At 56.7% G+C, this 21,194-nt stretch overlaps 6 protein-coding genes across 10 annotated transcripts; 3 read left to right on the top strand and 3 right to left on the bottom strand.

Annotated features, from left to right (window-relative positions):
• Positions 1-65: 65 nt before the first annotated feature.
• xrcc3 (X-ray repair complementing defective repair in Chinese hamster cells 3) lies at positions 66-2,492 on the bottom strand. Of its 2 annotated transcripts, XM_077586771.1 has the most exons (7): positions 2,185-2,492; positions 1,681-1,818; positions 1,231-1,422; positions 996-1,150; positions 721-933; positions 595-632; positions 66-504 (listed from the first exon to the last, which is right to left on the bottom strand). In XM_077586771.1, exons 1-7 carry the CDS (start codon positions 2,240-2,242, stop codon positions 264-266), a joined length of 1,035 nt encoding a protein of 344 aa, XP_077442897.1. In that variant the 5' UTR covers positions 2,243-2,492; the 3' UTR covers positions 66-263. The 2 variants fall into 2 exon arrangements, with proteins under 2 accessions (XP_077442897.1, XP_077442898.1); XM_077586772.1 differs by lacking the exon at positions 2,185-2,492 and having other exon boundaries at positions 1,592-1,738.
• Positions 2,353-12,350, top strand: brf1b (BRF1 general transcription factor IIIB subunit b). The gene is made up of 18 exons (XM_077586762.1): positions 2,353-2,717; positions 3,370-3,581; positions 8,687-8,767; positions 8,857-9,030; positions 9,121-9,152; positions 9,213-9,285; positions 9,428-9,577; positions 9,653-9,746; positions 9,826-9,952; positions 10,044-10,083; positions 10,222-10,317; positions 10,404-10,682; positions 10,748-10,815; positions 10,926-11,007; positions 11,076-11,128; positions 11,225-11,526; positions 11,626-11,825; positions 12,107-12,350. The coding sequence occupies exons 2-18, from the start codon at positions 3,398-3,400 to the stop codon at positions 12,145-12,147; spliced, it is 2,076 nt and encodes a 691-aa protein (XP_077442888.1). The 5' UTR covers positions 2,353-2,717; positions 3,370-3,397; the 3' UTR covers positions 12,148-12,350.
• LOC144064316 (uncharacterized) lies at positions 3,751-8,363 on the bottom strand. 3 transcript variants are annotated; one of them, XM_077586756.1, is made up of 19 exons: positions 8,314-8,363; positions 8,196-8,242; positions 8,044-8,118; positions 7,839-7,972; positions 7,631-7,771; positions 7,491-7,568; positions 7,244-7,414; positions 7,075-7,171; positions 6,777-7,000; positions 6,540-6,705; positions 6,243-6,442; positions 6,052-6,169; positions 5,752-5,960; positions 5,550-5,667; positions 5,295-5,464; positions 5,121-5,215; positions 4,922-5,037; positions 4,252-4,851; positions 3,751-4,096 (listed from the first exon to the last, which is right to left on the bottom strand). In XM_077586756.1, the coding sequence occupies exons 1-19, from the start codon at positions 8,337-8,339 to the stop codon at positions 3,843-3,845; spliced, it is 3,039 nt and encodes a 1,012-aa protein (XP_077442882.1). In that variant the 5' UTR covers positions 8,340-8,363; the 3' UTR covers positions 3,751-3,842. The 3 variants fall into 3 exon arrangements, with proteins under 3 accessions (XP_077442882.1, XP_077442883.1, XP_077442884.1); XM_077586757.1 differs by having other exon boundaries at positions 3,751-4,093; XM_077586758.1 differs by having other exon boundaries at positions 6,058-6,169.
• Positions 12,351-13,709: 1,359 nt separating the features above from the next.
• On the top strand, positions 13,710-17,420 carry vipas39 (VPS33B interacting protein, apical-basolateral polarity regulator, spe-39 homolog). Of its 2 annotated transcripts, XM_077586767.1 has the most exons (18): positions 13,711-13,951; positions 14,532-14,646; positions 14,716-14,847; positions 14,922-14,957; positions 15,109-15,173; positions 15,235-15,291; positions 15,395-15,487; positions 15,552-15,585; positions 15,648-15,750; positions 15,814-15,841; positions 15,919-15,992; positions 16,104-16,179; positions 16,267-16,401; positions 16,497-16,538; positions 16,608-16,784; positions 16,857-16,946; positions 17,026-17,130; positions 17,216-17,420. In XM_077586767.1, the coding sequence occupies exons 1-18, from the start codon at positions 13,868-13,870 to the stop codon at positions 17,234-17,236; spliced, it is 1,467 nt and encodes a 488-aa protein (XP_077442893.1). In that variant the 5' UTR covers positions 13,711-13,867; the 3' UTR covers positions 17,237-17,420. The 2 variants fall into 2 exon arrangements, with proteins under 2 accessions (XP_077442892.1, XP_077442893.1); XM_077586766.1 differs by having other exon boundaries at positions 13,710-13,951; positions 16,857-17,130.
• Positions 17,421-17,474: 54 nt separating this feature from the next.
• On the bottom strand, positions 17,475-20,064 carry LOC144064327 (putative E3 ubiquitin-protein ligase UBR7). Its single transcript, XM_077586770.1, has 10 exons — positions 19,772-20,064; positions 19,225-19,362; positions 19,011-19,144; positions 18,865-18,925; positions 18,678-18,773; positions 18,564-18,617; positions 18,145-18,429; positions 17,910-18,081; positions 17,694-17,755; positions 17,475-17,615 (listed from the first exon to the last, which is right to left on the bottom strand). Exons 2-10 carry the CDS (start codon positions 19,342-19,344, stop codon positions 17,526-17,528), a joined length of 1,074 nt encoding a protein of 357 aa, XP_077442896.1. The 5' UTR covers positions 19,345-19,362; positions 19,772-20,064; the 3' UTR covers positions 17,475-17,525.
• Positions 20,048-20,718, top strand: LOC144064331 (uncharacterized). The gene is made up of 2 exons (XM_077586775.1): positions 20,048-20,309; positions 20,549-20,718. Exons 1-2 carry the CDS (start codon positions 20,105-20,107, stop codon positions 20,656-20,658), a joined length of 315 nt encoding a protein of 104 aa, XP_077442901.1. The 5' UTR covers positions 20,048-20,104; the 3' UTR covers positions 20,659-20,718.
• The last annotated feature ends 476 nt before the right edge of the window (positions 20,719-21,194 follow it).

The raw sequence follows: 21,194 nt of genomic DNA, 5'->3' as shown, positions 1-21,194 counted from the left end.
AGGAAAAGCGGGAAATGTGTCAATCAATAGTCTCGTCTACTTTTTCAAAACAGGAGGAAATTGACTCATTTGGAAAATGGATTTAATATATGTTTGGAAATAAAAATGTTTACACATTTTAATCCTGGAAGAAACTGTTCTCTGAACGTATTTGCTAAAAAATAAAACTTCAAAACATTCCTTCCCAGTCCAGATTGGACGCCTATTGCCGTGAAGGATTTCATGCAAATGGGCAATCTGGGAGTTCTTTTTGTTTTTCCAATCTAAAGGTCAACGTCGGGTCGGTCCGGGTCGTCCTCCAGTCCCCGGACGCCCTCCTTCCAGACGGCGGCGTGGCGTCCCGCTCGGGGCAGGTGAGGCGCAAAGACCACCTCCAGCCGGCGCAGGACGCTGTCCCGGCCGTCCCGGCTCACCGTCCGCCCCAGCCGTCGCATGGTCAGTCGCACCGTCACCTGGTTGGCCCACGCCAAGCCCAGCGCCGGGCGTACGTTGGAGCCAGAAGGACTGAAGAGATAGAGAGAGAGACGGAGTTAAGAAGACAAGCAAAAAGTGTCTTTGTCTTTTCGTGCACGTCCCGTCGTCGAGTGACTTTACCCCGTGTGTTCTTGGTCGTCGCCGAAGATGTCGCTCACCTGCCAAAGGGGGAATGTGGACATTTTCCCTTCATTTTCATCGTCATTGATGTCCAAACGAGAGAAAAAAGACGGTCTCGGGCGCCACCTGGTTGATGCACAGCACGGCGGGATTATAGTGCTGGCAGAGATGGCGCAGGACGCCCGAGAGCGCCAGCAGCTCCCGGCTTCTCTCCGCCCACTGGGACGGGTCCAACTCGGCGCGGAAGAGCGCCGCCACCGAGTCCACCGCCACGAAGCGGACCAGCCGGCGAGCCAGCAGGAGCGCCACGCGACGCCTCAGGCAGAGCCGGAGCGACGCCTGGGGACCGCCGCCGTTTAGATGAAGAAGGTTCGGCCGGCCCGGCCTTGCGGGGATCTCACCAAATCGGGGGCGTGCTCCACGTAGACGTGGTCGCCGAAGCGCCGGCCGGCCGTCACGCCGGCGGGAACGTCGGGACGCAGCCGCGGCTGTTCGGTGATCAGCTGCCGCAGGCGTTTGCCGGGGAAGGCGTCCTCCGTGCACACGAAGACGGCACCTGCGGGGTATCCGGGCCGCCGGACGTTAGACGGCGGCGGCGATCCCGCCGGACGTCGGCCCGCGTCCGCCCCGACCCACCCGAGTCCAGACCGCCGTGGCGGGCCGGGTACTGCGCCGACAGGCAGAGCTGCAAAGCCAGCTGGGTCTTCCCGGCGCCGCTCTCTCCGGACAACTCGGTCACGCCGCCCACGGGAAGGCCGCCCCGTAGCAGTCCGTCCAGCAGGGGGCAGCCCAGGCTGAGGGTGGCGCCCGTCTCCTCCGCCCTCAGAACTGCGCGCAAGGACACGGTCGGTTTAGCGTCGGAACCGGGGCGGCGCCGACAACTCGGGAAAAGGTTCATTCGCCGCCACCCTCCCGCTTCAAACGGATTGGGCATCTACTGGGAGTGTGCATCTTGGCCAGAGGAAGGACAAATGGTTTTTTTTTTTAACTCACTCACCGCCACCGATGGCGCTAGTCTTCCGATCCATTGGAAGCGAGATGGTCACACCAATGAAGGCAACAGTGGTGGATAAAGCAAGGAGTCACCTGGCAGCGGGCGGCGGGGCCGGCAGTGCAGGGCGGCGGCCGTCAGGAGGTGGCACACGTCGCCGGCCGACAAGGAGGTCAGCCTCTGCAGGTCCGGAGCGGACACGTGCAAGACGTCTCGCACCGAACGGACGCCGGCTGCGGAAATACAATAAAAATAATAACATCCTTTTTTTTTACATTTTCTTATTAATTCATTGGCATTGAATTGGGAGGGCCCGGCAGTCATGGCCCATTACCACCAGGGGGCGGGCGTCTTTGTCAATATGGTGTCATGCAAGTAAACAAAAAAATGACGTTAAGAATATTTAGTTTAAAAAAAATCCATAACAAATGTCATTTTATTTAACATACTTTGAAAAATGCAACTTAATAAATGATTTTTTACGGCAATTCTTGAGGTTTTGATTGTTGTCGTTCCGATAGATACTTGTTTTAGCTAGCTTTGCTTTTCCTTCTTGCTGCGATTGCTATTGGATCCATAACGTGTTTTCATGTGATTACCTTTGTTGAGGGCGCCGATGATCCTCGGATGAAGGTCCAGCTGCCGCAACGAGTACATCTTGTCCAACTTCACAAGTTGTTTAACATAAATTTGTCCCACAGTTTGTCGGCTTTCCCGCGCGCCCACGTCGTCGTCATCATTGTGCGCCGGCTGGACCGTTCCATTTGGGTCTACGTGATGTGTCGCAGAGACGTGTCTTGGTGACACTTTGTGTGCCAAAGAGTGTATGTTTCTAATCGTTTCATCGCTTGACGAAAAGCTGGGTCAACTGCAAAGCGGCGAAGCGACGGCGTGTTGGTGTTTCCGTTTCGAACGGGAACATATGACGTCATCAAAAGCCGACTCAGCAAGGCCAAAACAACGAAACATTTATCGGCTTCCTCTTATCAAAAGTCAATAAATATCCAGTCGGAAAATAATGGCCTCTTGAAGAAGATAGTATTTTGTTGCCTGGAAAGATGACGTGGAGCACGCGAGAAGCTTGCTGAACGTTCTCCTCGACAAACTCCACTCTTGTTATTGTTTTGCATTTGTGAGTTGCTTTTCCTTTGTTTGAGTTTTATAAGAGTGGCATGTTATAAACAAACACTTCTTGAAATTGTCGTAAACATTCGGTGCGCGTGGCCGTGGGCACTATAGCTTAGTTGTGCCATGTTATTACGACGATATTGCTGCACCTAAAAGGCGCTTTAGCTCAGCCTGGAAGGGCTTGCGTTGCTGAGACAGAATACGACGGTTCGAATCCACGATGAAGCTGTTTTTTTTATGGGCCTTTTACATGGGACTCTTAGTCGTTTTGGTTTGTCATAACGTTCTCATAAAGTGAACTCTATTACGCGAAGCATCACTATTATTTTTCTGCACAAGTGTACGTTCAGCATTTTTTATAGCCATTTCCCTCAAATGTTCTTAATTCCACGTTCAGCAACATCCTTGGAACAGTATCGTCTCACTTCCAAGGGAATTTTATAAAAAAGTCGTTTTAATGAACTAATTAAACTGAATAAAAAAAAACACTTATGGGTTCCAATAGCACTGCAAAGCTGACTATTTAAATCATGGTCATGTCCAATTCATTTTAACTGGGCAGATGGGCTTCACCTTTGTCCAGTCTAAATGGATTTGACGTTCAGCGCCGTCAACCGGCCAGCGAGTGCCCATTTCAACGGCTATTAACTTTACAGGCCCTGCCACCGCCGTGACCTCGGCGCCATGAGCTCCAGGCTGTGCAAGACCTGCGGGGGAGCCGACATCGATGTGGACCAAGCTCGGGGCAGCGCCGTGTGCACGGGCTGCGGGTCCGTCCTGGAGGACAACATCATCGTCTCAGAGGTCCAGTTTGTGGAGGGAAGCGGAGGAGTGTCTTCCGCCGTGGGACAATTTGTGTCCACTGATGGTGAGTGGACATCATGGCCCCTTTTCCCCCCCAAATGTCTCACCCACGTCCAAATGCCAAGTGGAAATAATTTAATGTCAAATTTTGCAATTAAGCCATTAGTCCAAATGGCAGTAAATGAGTTAATGATACACGTGCAAAAAAAATAACTTGCATTTCACACATCAAATGAAGTAGAATTTGTTTTTTTATTTCAACTGGACAACAAGACAATGAGTTTCAAGCATTGCTAGTCAAGGTTCTGGTCACACGCCAAGACAATTACGTGCTCCCCACATGTTGAAATCCTTCCATCGCTCTGATGATTCCACGGTGAATACTGCTGCCGGACAGTAGGCGACATTGGGATCTGAGCCGGTCGGCGCCAATTTGGCCAGAACCCCATTGGGAACCAAACGATCCCGCGTCCTCTTCGGGAAACTCCTTCTCGGAGGCGTAGCCAGTAGCCGCGAGGTCGGGAGAAGAGCCCAAGTCGCCCATTATTGATGGTTTGCCTCCATTCACACCGTGTCCTGCTGGCAAGAGGAAGACGTTTCCACAAGAAGTTGACATAAACCTAAATAGTTGTCGAAAAGGACCAGCGCAAAATACAATTTCTCCCCCAGCCACGATATGATTGGCGGCCAAACCACCCCGTTTGGAAAAGTGTTGCTAGCTTGAGATGTCATACCTGCCACGTGGAAGTCACGGCTCGTCGTGGAATGGGTTTTCCCTCCGCTCATTTGGGTCTCGGCAAAATGCGGGCGCTCTCCTCGTAGGTCCGAATGAACTCTTCTCTGCGGTTTCACTCGGATGTTTTCCACCACGTGCCGTGCGGCAGACGGCCGGTTTTGCGCCGCCGGGATCCGTTCGGCAAAAGAAATTGGAGGGGTGCCGGCTCGCTCTCTCTCGAAAGGCCACTGAGGTTGAGGGGGCTTGAGCAGAGCACTTTGGCTCAGAGGAGACCAGTTCCGTGCGGGAGTGCGCTCGACCCCAGACCTCGACGTCGAGTCGTCGCGCAAACGGTTGGTGGCACTCCCGCCCCGCCTCTTCTGCCATGCCGTAGAGGAGTCGTATTTCCAGGGAAATCCATCCCCCAGTTGGCTTGGAGCGGCGGTCGTAGCGGACAGACGCGGCGCGCTCGTAATATTTGGGGATTTGAGGTCCGGGTGCCGCGGGGTCCCCGGCGCCTCGGTGACGTGGCCGGGAGCGATCTTCTCGCTGGCTCGCTCCCTTTCATTTTGGGACACCTTCTCTAAACAGTCTTGCATGGGCTTCAGATTCTTTGGATCTGCGGGAAATCCCATTTTTAGTCAGACCCTCCAACCCCCCGAAAAAAAAACCACAAAGCAAAGACCCACCCGTCAGGCTTCCAAAGACTTCAATTGAACCGACTCCAGGAGTTTCAGATCTGGACACCGGATCCGCCGCCTCGCCGGTCGTTCCGCTTAGCGGATAAAAGCACCTGACGGTTAACCTGGGAAGACAAAGATTGGTCGGCTTCTCCGATCCCCCCCAAAAATAATAAAAATGGTGCCACCACACATTGTGGTCCATTACTTAAACTGGGAGTCTCGGGAAATGAAGTTGGGTCCGTCCGCAACGAGCTGTCGGTCATGACGGATCTCGTTCTCGTAAGCCACGTAGTCGCCGACCTGCGCAACGAGACCAACCGCGGCTGACTCCACGCGGCTAGCCGAGTACGCCGGTCTCCACGTCGGGCGGAAGCCATACCGTGGCCCTGGTCCCGCAGGAGTCCAACTTGAACTGGAAAAGGACCCGAGTGGCATCCGTCTCTTTGGGTCTACAGGTGGGGTCCAGGAGGCTGGTTCTCTCGGGCCGCACTTTGGGCCATGTCCACATGGGCTTGGTCACCACCGTCACCACGCCGTCCGCGGAACAGACTGAGGCCAACGGAACCGGACAGTCACTCGGTCCGGAAAAAAAAAAAAAAAAAAAAAAAAAAAAGTGCTTGATTGTGCCACTGACCTATCATGTCTTCTGTTTTGAAGAGGCAGCGTTTAGTCGTGGAAATCTGAACCTCCAAAGTTCTGGCGTCACGCAGAAGCAGCTTAAATGTCCCGTAGAAGTCGGATAAGTTGATGTCCTGAAAAAAAAGAAAGAGAAAGCCAGTCCAAATTTCCAAAAGCCACCGTTGAAGTAGCAAAAGCTGCTCTTGGCCACCACTTACTTCATAAGTGTATCCTACAGAAAACACGGGCACTTCCAAGACGACATTTTGACTGTCGTTGAGGAGTTTGTAGCCTCTTTGATCGGCCAGTTGCGGCGTCAGCGGCTGGTGGTCAACGCCCACCTCCCACAGTGACTGAGTGCCAGGGGACATGACCACATTGAAGAGGATCCCTCGGTCCAAACACTGAGCCGTCATCTTTGGTGGAACTTTAGAAGACGTGTATATCGCGTAGGAAGACAAAAAAAAACAGAAAAACTTGCATTTTCATGCATCTCAATGATGTCGACCCGATCTGACACGCACTGAAGACTTGAGCCGTGATCGAGGTCTGGTGATAGTAGGAGTCCTCCTGAGGTACGATGGTCAACGTGAAGTTGACGTCAATGGAGTACTGCACCATGCCTTCCCCCATGTACTATCGGAAGACATTTAGAAACGTCTTTTCAGCCCATCGCGTCATCCGACCCGAAAGACCTTACAACTCCCACCTTCCTACGGACGACGGGGTCCGAGAAGGGTAGTCGGACTTTGTAAGCGCGGCTGCCGTTGAGGTGAACGACGGGAGTCGGCGCCAAGCCTGTGGCTTCCGTCAGCAGCTGCTGCTTATTAATGGCCACTTCCTCCAAAATGACATCACCGGGAACATTTCCCAGGTAGATGCTGAACACCTCATCGTCAGGGTTGGTTTCTACAGGAAACCACAAAGCGATCATGATGTCACAGCCCATTCAGTCCAGTAGCTTGATGGCAAAGAGCCATTTTTCGTGTCTGGACGGGACACGTACGGTCGAGGCTGAAGGGTTCGTGGCACAGCGGTGGCGTTTGGAGCACCCTGACCATCCCGACCCTTGTCTCCACGCCGCCACCGTCTTCGTACTCGGCCCGGAAGCGCTGCTCGTAGAGCACAGAAATGGCAACCATCTCCTTGTACCTGTTGTTCGCCACCCAACTCTGGAAAGAGAGCACAACATGTCGTCAAGAGACCGGTCCCCGGCCCGAGAGGCCAATCGCCGGGATATTACCCTTCGGTGGCCTCCCTCCGCCCCAAAGGGAACCGAGATTTGGACCAGGTGTTCTCCCCGGATCAGCTCGAAACCTCTGGCGGCGGCGTCCTCTTCATCCAGCATCTGTCCCGCCACCTCCAGACGATGCCGCATGTTTTTCAAGACGGCTTCCTCCTCGAGGAGAGGCCTCAGCACTCGGGGGACTTTCCAGATCAAGCGGGCGCCGTCGTAGGAACCCGAACCTGACAGGCGACCGGCGCAACTCTTTAGCCGCTAGAGCCAAGCCGCCCACCCGGCGAACGGGACCACCACGTACTGATGGGGCAGGCCACGGACAAGTCCATCATCACCAACGACAGTTGGCGCTTGTAGAAGAGAAAGGCGCCGAGAACCACTACGGGCACGTCGTCCACCTGAGGATTGGCAGCGAGGAATTTCACTGGACTGGCGAGACTCCGCCCCGACGGCCGGACGGATGCGCTCACGTGGATCACTTGCGCTTGGGCGGCTTCGTAGGGCGCTCGGAGCACTGCCCTCTCGGCGGTCAGTGTCAGACCGTAGCCTCTGCTCTCGGCCTCCGTGACGGACAGCGGGGTCAGGCTTCCGTCGCGCTCCCGGAACATCAGTCGAGCGGCCCGGCTCGCCGTCTCCAGAGCCTGAAGCGCATGGGCTCAAGTGGCGCCTCAAGTGGAAACTTCCCCTTGGGGTCTGGTCGGGTGGGGCGGGGTTTACCTCTGTCAGGGCCGCCCGTCCCGCCGTTCCGGCCGCTCGCGGTCGAGTGTCGCACCGAGCCTCCCGCCCGACGTTCACCTTGACCACGTCGCGCTCGTGAGCCCAATCTCCGACACGCGACCAGCGCACCGCCGCCTTACCTCCATGTACTCCCGCTCGCACGTGATTTCTCGGCTAATCCAGTCGAGAGGGGAACACTCGGCGGACACCGTCTGGCGCGTCCACTCGGAGCCGCCGTCGCTCACCAAAACGTTGAATTGAAAGCTGAAAAGCCGGTCGTCCTACCAAGACAAAATGGCTAGCGTGACGCGGGGGGCACCGATCCGGAGGTGGAGCGGGAAGCGATACCTGGATGCGGGTGAAGCAGGAGTAGTAAGAAGCCCTGAAGGTGGTGAAGCCCTCCTCCTCGAAGGCACTGAGGGTTAGGGTGTAGCCGCAGCGCGAGGCCACCTCGGCGCTGATGCCGTGCGTGCCGTCAGAATCTGGGCCCGGGGGGGGGGGGAAGCCGGGTCAGTTTGGAGGCCGCCACGACCCGTCCCACCCGTCAACTGACCTACGGCCTCGAACCGGACCGTCTCTTTGGACGGCACGTGAATCCACAGGTATCGATCCCGGCAGGCCCACTCCACTGAGGAAAGTCTCCGAGTTAGCAATGGCGGCGGCGACGGTGGAGGACAGATAGGACAAATGGAAAAAGCGCTTCACCTTCCGCCGTTGCTCGAGTCCAGCTGACGAAGGCGAGAAAGCAGAGCCTGCAAACATAAGCGGGTGATTGAAGGCACGTCCGTCCGAGAGCTTCCTGCACCCGCGCCGGCAAACTCACCCGATGAAGACAGCAGGCAGCCCCATCTTGGAATCCAACGCAACCGCCAGGTGTGTGCCAGGTGAGGGAGCGCCCCCAGCTGCTTTTATTGGCAGGTCGCCATGGCAACGGGTGAATCGCTCACACCTGGGACTGATTGGCGTTCTCGTTGGACAGCTAGCCCATTGGCCGTTGTCCCAGGTCCCGCCCATCGGGGCCGCCGTCGACGCCTATCCGTTGGGGGGGTTCGGCCCAACTTTGATTGCTGTCAATGGCAGTCAATGATTTGCTCTGGTTTTATGATTTGTTGAAAAATAAAAAAAGTGAACTGTCACCGAGCGACCGTGATGAATCCGTCCCACGAGTAGCCCGTCTGACTTGGCGACTTTCCCAGGTCCGGCCAAGACGCCTCTCCTGGGCACCGGGTTCCACACGGGCGTGGGCAAAGAGTCGCGGGCGCAGACGCTGCAAAGCGGTGAGTTTTCGGCCTTTCTTTCGTTCTTTCTTTTTTCTTTCTTTCTTTGGAGCGGACGCTCATTCACGTCCACGGGCGGCGTGCCTCAGGGAGACGTCAGATCCATCACCTGGGCAACCAGCTGCAGCTCAACCAGCACTGCCTGGACACGGCCTTCAACTTTTTCAAGATGGTGGTCAGCAGGCACCTGACGCGCGGACGCAAGACGGAACACGTCATCGCCGCCTGCCTCTACCTGGTGTGCCGCACCGAGGGGACGCCACGTATCCATGTCGTGGGCCCTTTTTGGGGGGGTTAGGGGGCGGGACCGTCTGTCCGATTGTCCGTCACGTTCACTTGACCCCGAGCGTCAGATATGTTGCTGGATCTGAGCGACCTGCTGCAGGTAAGCGAAGCGCAAGAGGCGAGAGCGCCACCTGGCTTGACTCGCTGGATGTGCCTTTAGGTGAATGTTTACATCCTGGGGAAAACTTTCCTGTTGCTGGCGCGGGAACTCTGCATCAACGCTCCGGCTATCGGTGAGAACGCGGGGACTCCATTCCACCCCAAAATTGAGAGAAAAATATCTGTAGCCCCTCCGGCACTCACGGAGGACTAGTATCTATACTGAAACGTTAGTGGCGGACCGCCGCGGCCTAAACTTTTTTATTTGGTGCTCAGATCCCTGCATGCTGATTCCACGCTTCGCTCACATGTTGGAGTTCGGCGCCAAGACGCACGACGTCAGCATGACGGCCCTTCGTCTGGTTCAGAGGATGAAGAGGGACTGGATGCACACGGGGCGCCGTCCCTCGGGGCTGTGCGGCGCCGGTACGCTTTGGTCTCCGAGTCCGGGCCGGCCGCCGTAAATCCCAGCCAGACCACCCCCATTTTCATTGTTCTCAGCGCTCCTGGTGGCGGCCCGCATGCACAAGTTCCGGCGGACGGTGAAGGACGTGATCGGCGTGGTCAAAGTGTGCCAGGCCACGCTGAGGAAGAGGTGAGGCGGAGCCCGGAGGCCGCGCCCCCCCCCCCAACGCCAACGCTTGCCCGGTCCTACGGCTCCCTTCGTCCGGCAGGTTGACCGAGTTTGAGGACACGCCCACCAGCCAGCTGACCATCGACGAGTTCATGAAGGTGGATCTGGAGCAGGAATGCGACCCGCCCTCTTTCACCGCCTCTCAGCACAAAAGCAAGATGCAGCAGGTACGCACGCCTCCATCACTTTGTCCGTCGGTCACCACGGTGACCACGGTGACCACGGTGACCACGGTGACCTGGGCTTCTTCCTCCGCAGCTGGAGCGAGAGTTGACCAAGAAGCTGAACGAGGTGGAAGGTAGGTAGGCCACGCAAATCCCCACTGGGATCTATTCCAGTCGCCTCCATTACTACGCTTTCGCCACGTGGAAGTTGAAGGCCCGTCCCTCTCCCCCGCCGACTTTGGAACGCTCTTTTTTTTGTTGCTTGTCCCTAGGGGAGATCAGCTCCTACCGAGACCAGATCGAGAACGAGTTGGAGAAGAGCCGACCCAAACTGCGAGGAATCTACGCCGCCTACCTGGGCAAAACGGGTAACCGGGAAAAGCCGGCCTCCCGGGTGGGCTTTTTCCGCCGCCGGGGCTTCCTCCCCCGAGTGACCGCCGCGCTTTCCGGGCAGAACCTCGGGAGGCGGAAACGGCGCCGGAGCCCGACGGCCATGATGGCGAGCTCCAGAGCGCCTCCCGTCACCTGGCGCGGAGCTTCCTGCGTCAGATGATGCGACGGGAAGATGGCCGGGCCCAGCCGCAGGCCCGCGAGTCGGAGGAGGAGGAGAAGGAGGAGGGCCCGCCTCCCCGCCCGCCGCCGCCCTCCGTCGCCGTGGTCTTGGAAAGCTCCGCCGCCGGTTTGGACCTCCAACGGAGCTTCCGGATCGTCGGCGAGGACGGCGACCCGTCGGGTGAGCCGGGCGACTCGCGGTCGTGGCCGTCGGGTGGGCGTCCTTTAGCTCCTTCTCGCCGACAGACGCCGACGAGAATTCGGAGGGCGGCGACCTGGATCTGGACGGCATCGACGAGGTGGAGATCGATAAGGTGAGTCCGCCTGCCCGCTGTCGAGAAGGAGGGGGAGGAGGAGAAACCGCAGGAGAAAGAGAAGGAGGTGAATTTTCCGCTTTGCCTCCTTCGCTCGCCGTCCTTTTTAGTACATCCTGAGCGACAAGGAGGTCCAAGTCAAGACTGAGATGTGGATGGAGCAGAACCGGGAATACTTGCAAGAGCAGAAAGGTTGTCTCGAGACGTTCTAGCAGCGACGCAACTACCCCGACTGACTGACGTTTTTTTTCTCTCCCCAGAAAAGGAAGAACGAATTGAAAAAGAAAAGGAGAAGGGGACCTACAAAGAGAAGGTGCGTCCACCTGCCGTGGGAAAAAAAAGCGTTACCCGGGTCCGACGAGGAAAAAAAAAAGTCGTTTTCCCGACGGCCCGTCCGCTCTTTCGGCAGCCCGAAAATTCCACCAGGAAGAAGAAGAAGAAGGAGAGCGTGCAAGCGTCCACGGCGGGCGAGGCCATCAAAAAGATGTTGGCCAAGAAGAAGATCTCCTCCAAGATCAACTACGACGTCCTCAAAGACCTGAACCAGAGCGGCGAGAGCGGCGAGAGCGGCGAGAGCGCCGAGATGGCCGAGCGCGCCGCTCCCCGAAAGCGCCCGTCCCCGCCCCGGCCCGGCGCCAGACCCGCCAGAAAACGACGGCGGCGCGACAAGTCGCTGGACTTGGCCGCCGGCGCTACCGTCATGGAGGAGAGGTGAGTGACCCACCTTTTGGGGCATGACTTTCGCCATCGGCGTACGACGCCACCGCCGACTCGTCAACTTTGCTTCAAACGCTCGGCGGTTTCTCTCAGGTTGGGCCCGCTCTTCTCGGAACCGGCCGAGAAGACCCCCCCGCCCCGGGTCATGGCCGACTCGGACGTGGCGGCGCCACCCGAGCGGACGTCCGGCAGCGTGGATGGCGAGGAGAGGAACGAAGAAGACGAGGAGGAGGAGGAGGAGGAAGAAGAGGAGGAAGAGGAGGAGTGCGTCAGCGCTCTTCAGCTGGTGGAACGTCAGTTGACTTTTTATTGATTTATTTTTTGACACATACCACCCACCCGGGCGGGAATTGTAAATACGGGAAGCATTTTCAATGACTCCTTTACGATAGATAATATGCGTCCAATCGTCATTAAAATCATTTTTTGGCGGGTCGCGTGGATTGGACACCTTGGAGCCATCAATAATAGCGCAAAATGAAATGGAGCCCCCACCGTGAAGAAATAACCGAGTGGCAGTCCCGATACTTTTGAGATCTCAAGCACACGTTAACCTTTTATTTTTATTTTTCAGGTTTTGCTGGCAACGTGGAAGAGGAGCAGGAAATCTTCTAGCGCCACCTTTGGTCTTTTTTCTTGTTGTGGCGGCGGACCAAATGACCCCGCCCCCTTGTTGTTGTTGTTGTTGTTGTTTTTCTTCTGCGTCACCGAGCAACTGGGCAGAGATAAGCTCGCTTCAACATGAATCTTGTAACATATGATATTTTTCCAATATTTATTTGAGGGGTGTATTAAAATGGGCTTCAACTTTTGGTGAACTTTGGCTTCTCGCTCTCTTTTTGGAGGAAGTCGGAGTCATGGAGTGATAACAGCACTTTTAGCATGACCAAGTACTTAGTAGTACGTAGTAGTATATCTCCGTAGTTCCAGCGGCGCTCCGTGAATTTCCTAACGACGCCTTCAGCTTTCCCAATCAATCCAACCCTCAAAAACTATTTTATGGCTATAAAACCTCTACTGCAGCTACAGCTGCGACACAAAAAAGCATCAATAATAACCTCATACAATTGAAATATTATGTAGGAATATAGCCATGTTTTACTCACCAAAATCCATCCTCCTTCTTTTCTATGGCCATCGAAGCTAATGCTGAAAGTCAAGCCTGTCCTGTCGTAAGTTTTTATTGGATTTAGTGCTGAAAATGTTCCTTCCCGGTTGTGACAGGCTTGCTTTGCTTGGTAGTTGTCCGACCTTTCTTAATGATGTCCAGCTTTTTTTTTCTTGAAAAGTCCGTCTGGAAAATGGTTTTGACAGTAAATCTGCAAACAAATGCGCAATTAAATGAACACAACAATACATTTGCTTGTGCAGCTCGCTCCAGATACTGTTTGGTAGCTCTGGCTAGTCCACGCGATCACTAGCCAATCATAGTTGGTGAAAGCGATGACGTATCCCTACGCCTGCGAGGAGGCATTGTGGTGTGGCCAACTCGAAATTTGATTGGTTAAAGCAACAGTTCTATCGTCGCTTGTTTTATGCAGCAGAGCCTGCAGAACTTACTGTGAAGGTCTCAAGGCAGATTTCTGACCCTGGCAACAAATAGCTGAAATGTGATTGGTTAGATCTTTAGCCTGAGAAAGCGCACTTTGTGGAGAAGCACTACCAATTTCGTCATACGCAGCTGGGTATGATGACAATTAGGCTTTTGTCTAGTCAATGATGATGATGATGATGATGACAAGCCTATGTCTGATTTTTATTTATTTATTTTTAGATGCTTCAATATGAAAGCACACATCTGGAAGCAGCGCAACCAAGGGAAAAGCAATGAAAGGGAGCTGACAGACAATTTGGAATTAATAATAAGTATTCATGGGCAAAACATAATAAACATCAGTCTGTGATTCAGATATATTTTTAGGCCAGCAGAGAAGGCCTACTGATGATGACAATAAATGCTTTTGATTTGATATAAAGGCGTCGCTTCCCGTTAGACTAGGCTTTCATTTCAAACGATTCCACATAATGTAGGTTTTCCTAAAGAGGAAAGCTTTCCACGCAACTAGTGTCCTGCGAGTGCAATCAGTGGATTGGCGTCAGGTGCTTCTCGCAGCCCAAACTCCCCTCCTCCCTCCATAAGACTAGGCTTTCATTTCAAACCACGTCGTTCATTCTTCTACTCTGCAAACACGGCCGGCCGGCCGCCGGACTCTGTTTCCCAACGGCCATTGCGGGTCACCAATCCCGGAAGCAAGCGCTTCCGCCTTCGCGTGTCATCGTTTGGTCGTCTCTTCACGTCTCGTCTCGTTTCGTCTCGTCTCGTCTGGGCGCCACCATGCTGAAGAGTCGCTCCGACGAGGAGGACTACTGGAACACCAACAAGTTTCAAGCGTTCACCTTTGACGACGAGGACGACGAGGTGAGAACCTCGCCCCGCCCCGCCCCGCCACGCCCCTTCTTCCCGACAGCGCAGATGGCGCCCCGCCTTCCTTCGTGCCTTCTTTCCAACGCAGTCGTTCTTCTTCTGTTATTGTCCGTGAACAATAACAAGCGCCTTATACTTAACTCAATGTTGTGCCCACTCCACTGGAAGCGGGAGGGATGGCAGCGTTCTGTCTTGTCTTCCAATGGATGGGACGTCCTCAAGTGAAACATAAAGAAGAAGCAAAAACCCCCAACAACAACAACAGAATTTCCAGAATATGGGATGAATAAAGGTTCATGTCATCTAAAACAAAACCCTCAGCTGGCCCCTCCCTAGACGGCCTCGTCAAGGCCAAAACAACGCCATTCTTTTAGCCTTTTTTTTTTCTTTGGCCGCTTTGAATGGGTTTGAAATGGGACGGCGAAAGGACCAACGTTCCCACTTGAGACGTCGAGACGTCAAACCAACCGGCAGCTCCAAAATGTCCTTTTTCAACGGATTGGCCGCTCCGGCGACACGGACGCCTTTTTTTTAGCCGCCGGCTTACGAGGGACGCCGCTTTGTCTTTCCCCAGCTGAGAGAATCCAAAGCGGCCGTGTCCAGCCTGCCGCGGCTGACGGCCGACGACGACGATGACGACGACGACCACGGCGTGGAGAAGGTCAGCTGGAGCGGCGAGCCTGTCGGAAGTGAGAGTGCCGCCTTCTTCGGCCCGCGTCCGCCACGCACGCTCACTCGGTTTTTCCCCGTCCTCCCAGGCATCTCGTGGTCCGTTCGGGAAACGGCCACCGCCCGCGTGGGTGGAGCGGATGCCGGCGCCGGTCCCGTCCGCGTCCCCGGCGACTCCGCCAAGGTCAACACGGGCTATTTGCTAGGATCCCTCTTCAAAGGTCAGAGAACGCGGCGGCGGCGGCGGCGTGCGCCGCCCGCGGCCCAGCTCATCGTCTTTGCGTGTCGTCGGCAGGACGGAAAAACTCCGCGGCGCCCGTCTCGGCTGAAGGTGAGTCTAGCTTAGCCCGCCTCGGCTGGGCGCGCTTCGCTCGCCAGACGTGAGCCCAAATGGAAGCAAATGGCGGTGAAAGGTCACCCCCTCCGCGCAATCTCTCCTCAAAACGGCATTTTCTGCCGGAATGGCGTTTGTCTTGGGGCAGCGTGGAGCCAGGCGGCGGGCAGAACGTGGGCTCCGGAGATCCGCCTCCCCAAAAGCCACAAGCCGGTAGGTCGCCGTCGTCTTCCGCCGCCGTCGCGACGCTGACGACGTCCCGCTCCACGGGCAGGATTTGGCCGGCGATCGCTCGCCTCGAGAGGTGGTGGACAGGATGCGACGGGGGAAGGTGCATGCCTGCCCGCATCCGCCCGCATCCGCCCGCATCCGCCCGCATCCGCCCGCTTGTGCTCGCCAGCATCTCTTTTGACCTTTTTTTTTTTTGTTCCCAGGCCGCGTCCCTGGAACCTTTCCGTTGCCTTTCGGAGAAAATGGAACTCCTGGATTCGGCCGTGGCCGCTCACGACGGCGACGTGGTCACGGCGGTAGGTGAGCCGGGACGTGCGCCACTTTTCTTTTTCTTTCCTCACTCCGACGTTTTGTGTTCAGGTTTTGATTTTCTTGAAGAAAAGCTTGAGTCAAGGTGAGTCCCGGCGGGATGGCCACCGGCCCGGAGGCCTTCATCCCGACGGCCGCACGTTTCAGAGGTCCTCTTCGGCCAGCTGGCGTCGCGTCGGACGGCGCTGATGCATTTCGTCAACTACTTGAGTGAGAGCGGCCAACGGCGACTGCTGCTGGAGCTGTACAGGTGCGCCCCGTCCCTCCCTGAATCGGGGCCCCGAGCCTCTCTCACCTTTGCCCTCGTCGGAAGGTCCCTGGGACGTCGGGAAGACGCGGCGGTAAGTGGAGCCGGCCTTCGCCCGTCCGGCGCCCTGTCCTTCGGCCGTCCGTGACCGAGCGTGTCGCCGGCCGGCAGCTGCTCCAGTACAGAGAGCACCTGGGCATCGCCGACGGAAACGAGAGGCGGGACTTCCTCAACGGCTGCCTCAGGTGAAGCGCTTGCTTTTCTTTTCTTTGGCTCGGGGTTAGTTACAAACAATGCTTTTTCCAAACAGTGACCGATTGTTATTATGATTGTACACGCGCACCTTTTGTTGGCAGTCTGTCCTTTTCTCCGGAGGACCGGGCCCACGTGCGCGACCAGATGGCCCTGCTGGAACGACAGATGCTACTGGAGGTCCCGTGTGGCTTTTTTCTTTTTTTCTTCCACCGTTCCATCCTTCCTTTGGTTCGCCGTCCTGACCTACGTCCGTCCGCGGGGCAGGCGGCCGACGCCGAGGCGCAACGGAGCGGCAAGGCGGAGATCTTCCAGAAGTATCCGCGCAAGGCGTCCGTCCTCCACCTGCCGCTGGTCACCACCCTCTACTACTGCTGCTTCTACCACTACGAGCGGCCCGAGGTAGGCGGGCCGCCGTCCGTCCCGCCGCCGCCGGCGCTCGGCGACCGACTTTGGCTCCCCGCGACCCTTCCGGCGCGTACCTTTTTGGTCCGCAGGGCAGCTCTGACGGCCCGGCGGAACTTCGGCGGAGCTTCAAGGTGAGCGGGCCGGCCGGGAAGATTTGCGGGCGCCTCTGACCGGCCGGCCCGCCTGCCCGCCATTCTCAGATTTCCGACAAGCAGTTCCTGGTGACGGCGCTGAGCGCCCTGGCCAAGCGCAAGTCGTGGAGCCACGTGGACGCGCTCTTCACCCGTCGCAGCTGGCTGGGCTTCACCCGCAAGAAGTCTCCGCTGTCCTTCCGCAAGGTGGTGGAGGTCCTGCACCGAAACGGCGCCCCCTCGCACGTGAGTCCACGGGGGAGGGGGTTCGGACGAAAGGGGGCTCCTTGACTGACCGGCGCCACGGCGGCCGGGCAGGTTCTGCAGGATTACGTGGGCCTGGTGGAGGATGTGGACGCCCGGCTGGCGCTGGCCCGCAAGCACAAGTGTCACGATCTGGTCATCGAGGTGAGCGCGCCGTCCCAACGCGTGGCCGGAGCCCCTCACCTCCCTCCCTCCGTCCGTCCCTTCTCCTCCCCCTCCCCAGACGTACCGAGAGCTGAAAGAGCGCCGGCCGCTGCAGGCGTACCGAGGCCAGGTGGAGGCGGGATCGGCGCAGGAGCGCAAGATCGACGAGCTGCTGGGCAATGCGGTGGGTGACGAGGGAAAAGAAAAAAAAAAGGGCGGCCAAGGCCAAACAAAGCACGTACGTCACCGCTTGCTTTTTGTTTCCGCAGCAAATCCGATGGAAGAATTGACGCGCCGTCCCATCCGGCGCCCCCAACTTCCCCAAAAGCTAATTCATTTGTTGACTGTTTTGGCCCCCCAAAAATCACGTGTACTGACGACAATGTATACAATAGAGCCTTTGGATAAAAACTAACGCTTTTTACCATTTATAGTAAGGCATTTATTTATTCATTAAAAAAGGAACCATGTATAGTAAGGCCTTTTTCCTTGAACATTTCCAAAGCATGAAAAATGTGCTCACCAGGCTTTTTGCTATCATCCATTAACTTTATTTGGAAAAAGCCGCCGCTGCCGCCATCAGGCGCAGTGAAAGCGTCCGTCCGCTCGCCGTCTCTTCCGACTTTGCTGCCGCTCGAAAAAGTCCCGAATGTCCTCCGAGGTCACCACCTAACGCGCCGGCCGGCAAAGGCACCGAGCGTGAGCCGACGGACACCCAGGTAAATGGTTCCCGCCGCTGTCGCTTACCTTCCCTTCCGCGGCAAACGTCTGCAGGAAATCCTTCAGCTCGCTCTTCATGTCGTTGTAACCTGATTGGCAAGGGGAGGCGGCGAGCTCAGCGCCACGCGCAGGCGGTGAAGACGTCGCCGCCCGGAGACGGCGAAGATGGCGGTGTGGGTGGCAAAGAGAGCGCCGCCCGACGGCGGCACCGACTTCGCCGCCGGCGCCGCGCTTCGGACTTACCGTGGATGATCTCCAGCTGCCGCACACGGTCCAGGTTGCTCAGCGCCGACATGAGCGGGTCGCGCGCGGGAACGGGGGTAGCCGCTTCCTCGCGCTCGCCCTTCTTCTCGTACGCCAGCACCGTGTCCGACTCGTCCGGCAGGAAAGAGAGCCCCGCCTCGGACAGCCGGCCCTGCGGGCGAAGGCGCGCACGTCAGGAGGCGGCGCACGACATCTCGGCGTCCGGCGCGCTCACCTGGCACGCGCGGCAGCGGCACAGCCGGGAACGCCAACCCGAAGGCCAGAAGACGGCTCCGGGCGGCGCCCTCGGCGGGCCCCCGGCCCCGAGGCCCTTCAGGCGGCAGGGCGGCGGCGCCCCCTCGTCGGCGCGGCTCCGTTTGCGGCCGGCGTCGACCGGGGGGGCCTCGGCGATCTCGGCCGGCCGGCCGACGTAGGCCCACAGGAAGTCGTTGGCCTCCATGCACGACTGGCAGATCATCTCGTGCAGCTCGGCGCCGTCGGGGAGCGCGCAGCCCAGGTGCTGCGCCCAAACGACAAGATGTTGTCGATAAACACAAATAAAGAGCTTCTTCCTAAACGGTCCCTTTGATCTAGTTATTAGCGCCACGACGGCGACTATATGAAAAGGCATTTTGAAGGCAAACGGCGACTCACCCGGCCGTGCAGCCAGTCTTCGCACAGCACGCACTGGATCATTTGGTCTTCCACCTGAAGAATAAATAAATAAGACCAGAGTCGCGTTTCCCCGAGACTCGGTGGCGCCCTCACCTGATCTTCCGGGTCGGGATACGGTCGGCAGCAAGTGCAGTACTCCCCAAAGAAGTTGTGGCTGTATTTATTGAGCCCGTTGACCTCGTCCTTGTCCTGTCGCGGTAAACGGGCAACAGGAAAGGAAAGGGTGAGCCGGTCCGTCCCAAATCCCGAGTGGGGCGTACGGCCGAGCCGGGCCACTCACCCGGAAAAGTTGACAGTGCGCTCCGGCGAACTTGCCGTTGCCGCAGTCGCAGCGGAAGTTCCTGAGAAAGGAAAGAGGCGCGCTCGGTACAGACGACGTGCCACTCGCCGGACGGCCGATGCCGGAGCGCGCGTGGTTCGGCTCACCTTTTGGTGTAGAGCTCGAACAGGTCGTGACCTTCGTGACACTTGTAGGAACAGGCCAGGCACACCCCGGCCGCCTGGCCCCCTTTGGGCGTGCACGTGTTGCAGGCGTACAAAGCCTGCCGCTTGACGTAGCCCTGCGACGTCCGCGAACCATTAGGGAGAGGGTCCCGATCCATCGGGCCGGGCGGGACGGATGGGTCCGACGGGTCGATACCTGAGGGTAGGAGCAGCGCTCGGCGTCGCTCCCGGCCAGCACGGCCGACGCTTCCTCTTGCAGCTCCTGGTCCTCCTCCAGCACGTCGACCAAGGAGAGGGTCTGCTCCTGCTCAGACATCTCGGGAGGCTTCCGCACCTGATGACGGCGACAAAGCAAATGAAATCCAAATCCAAGGCTGACATTTGGCAAAAGGAGATCCCCGTCCGAGGGGACGGAAACGTCATCGTTCTCGTCGGTCGGTCGGTCTTACGGACGTCTACCGCCGTCCGTGGCGTGGCGTTGGCGGATCACAAACACAAAGCCATCACTGAGCGCAAAACAGCCCATTAACCCGTGGCTAGCTTGCTAGCTAGCTTCCCGGTACACGAGTGCCCATTAGCTCTCATTAGATCAGCAGTTTGGGGCTATCTGGCTACGGGTTAATGGGGTGTTTTGGTCTTATCGATAGCTTTTCTAGCTAGCTAGATAGCTATCTGGCCAGCTTCCCGGTGGACGAGCGGTGTCCTCTCGTTAGTGTGGCTGTTTTGGACAAATATTCACTTACCTAGGTCGTCGGCGGGCTTCGGAAGGCCGGCTAGTCGCTCACAATCCGCGCCAAGAGCTTCACGGCTGGCGCACACAATCAAAACTGGCCGCTGTCTGCCGCCGTCGACGTCCAAAGGGAAAGAAGAGCCATTGTTAGCAAGCGCCGTGTTGCAACGCGCAGCTGTTAAATGCACTCATTCGCTCTTTCGAAGTCGAAACTCTAAACACTAAGCACTCGACGCAACGCCATTTAGCATTAGCATCATGCGCAGGGAGCCCTCGCTCTGGCGACTTCCCGTGACAACATCCGGTTTGTTCAGAGGTGCGCGAGGCTCTGCTCCGCCGAGCCAAAATGGCGGCGGCGGCGGCGGCAGTCGAGGCTCTGGCCATTTCCGTGCAACTCGCGGACGGACGCTCTTCAAAAGTGCAAAGAATCGACGTTCCGGTGGAGAAGACGCTGCCATCCTTAATGCGAGGCCTGGCAACGGTGCGCGAGAAGATCTCGCCACTTCTCGACCAGCTGGTGGCCGAGGAAAGGCTCGCCGGAGACTACCAGGGTATTTCAGAGACCACAGTTTCCATTCAAATCACGCCTCATTAAACCCAATATATCTTGGCCTTAAAATGGGGATGGGTATTTTGCTGCAAACACTTCCATTTTCAGTTTCTTTGAGAGCTTTACCGGTCCGCAGCGAGAAAAAGCTTGGGGACCGCTGCCGTAGATGGCCCTGAAAAATTGGGCGGCAGAGTAAAAAGTCAAACTTCCAGACCAATTGTTGTTGTTGTTGCGGTGCAGATGGCGAAGAAGACGACGCTGAAGAAGAGGACAGCGACGAAGAGGACGGCGGGACGGAAAAAGATCCCCCTTTGCCTTCGTCACCCTCCCTTAAACGGGCCAAAATGTGAGCGGCCCCCCAGCCATCTTTTTTGCATTTCATTTGGATAATAAAGAATCTACCAACCCACCCCCAGAGCTTCGACTTCATTTCTTGGCGATCGGAATCGGCCACGCCGAAAAGTAGGCCCGCCTTTTTCACGTGGCTTCTCAATTGTACGGCGGACGTCAATGCCCCAATTGATTTAGGCCGGCGTTTCCTCCGATCCCTTTCTGATAGGTTTATTATTAATACACTTTAATCAAAACAGGGAGACATCATTAATATACTCTGGCTACAACTTGCAGGGAAAATCACTCCCGACTCGCCTTTGTCCAAGACGATTCTAAAGAAACGGCATCTTCCTCTGTCAATTTAGTCGGTGCATAATCAAAACATTTGCGGTAACCTGATTCAAACAATTGCATAAGCTAACCGAATAACACCATTAAGGTAAAAAACAACAACTGCCACATCAATCTCATATTAGATCGGAACCAAAAACACTTGCCCACGCTTTTGCCATTCCAAAAAGCGTACTGCGCCAGAGCGAGCCGCATTTTTGCC

Source organism: Stigmatopora argus, chromosome 19 (assembly GCF_051989625.1).
Source record: "Stigmatopora argus isolate UIUO_Sarg chromosome 19, RoL_Sarg_1.0, whole genome shotgun sequence".
Classification (NCBI taxonomy): Eukaryota; Metazoa; Chordata; class Actinopteri; order Syngnathiformes; family Syngnathidae; genus Stigmatopora; species Stigmatopora argus.
The sequence above is the reverse complement of the archived record's forward strand: the minus strand, read 5'-3'. Positions and strand labels throughout refer to the sequence as shown.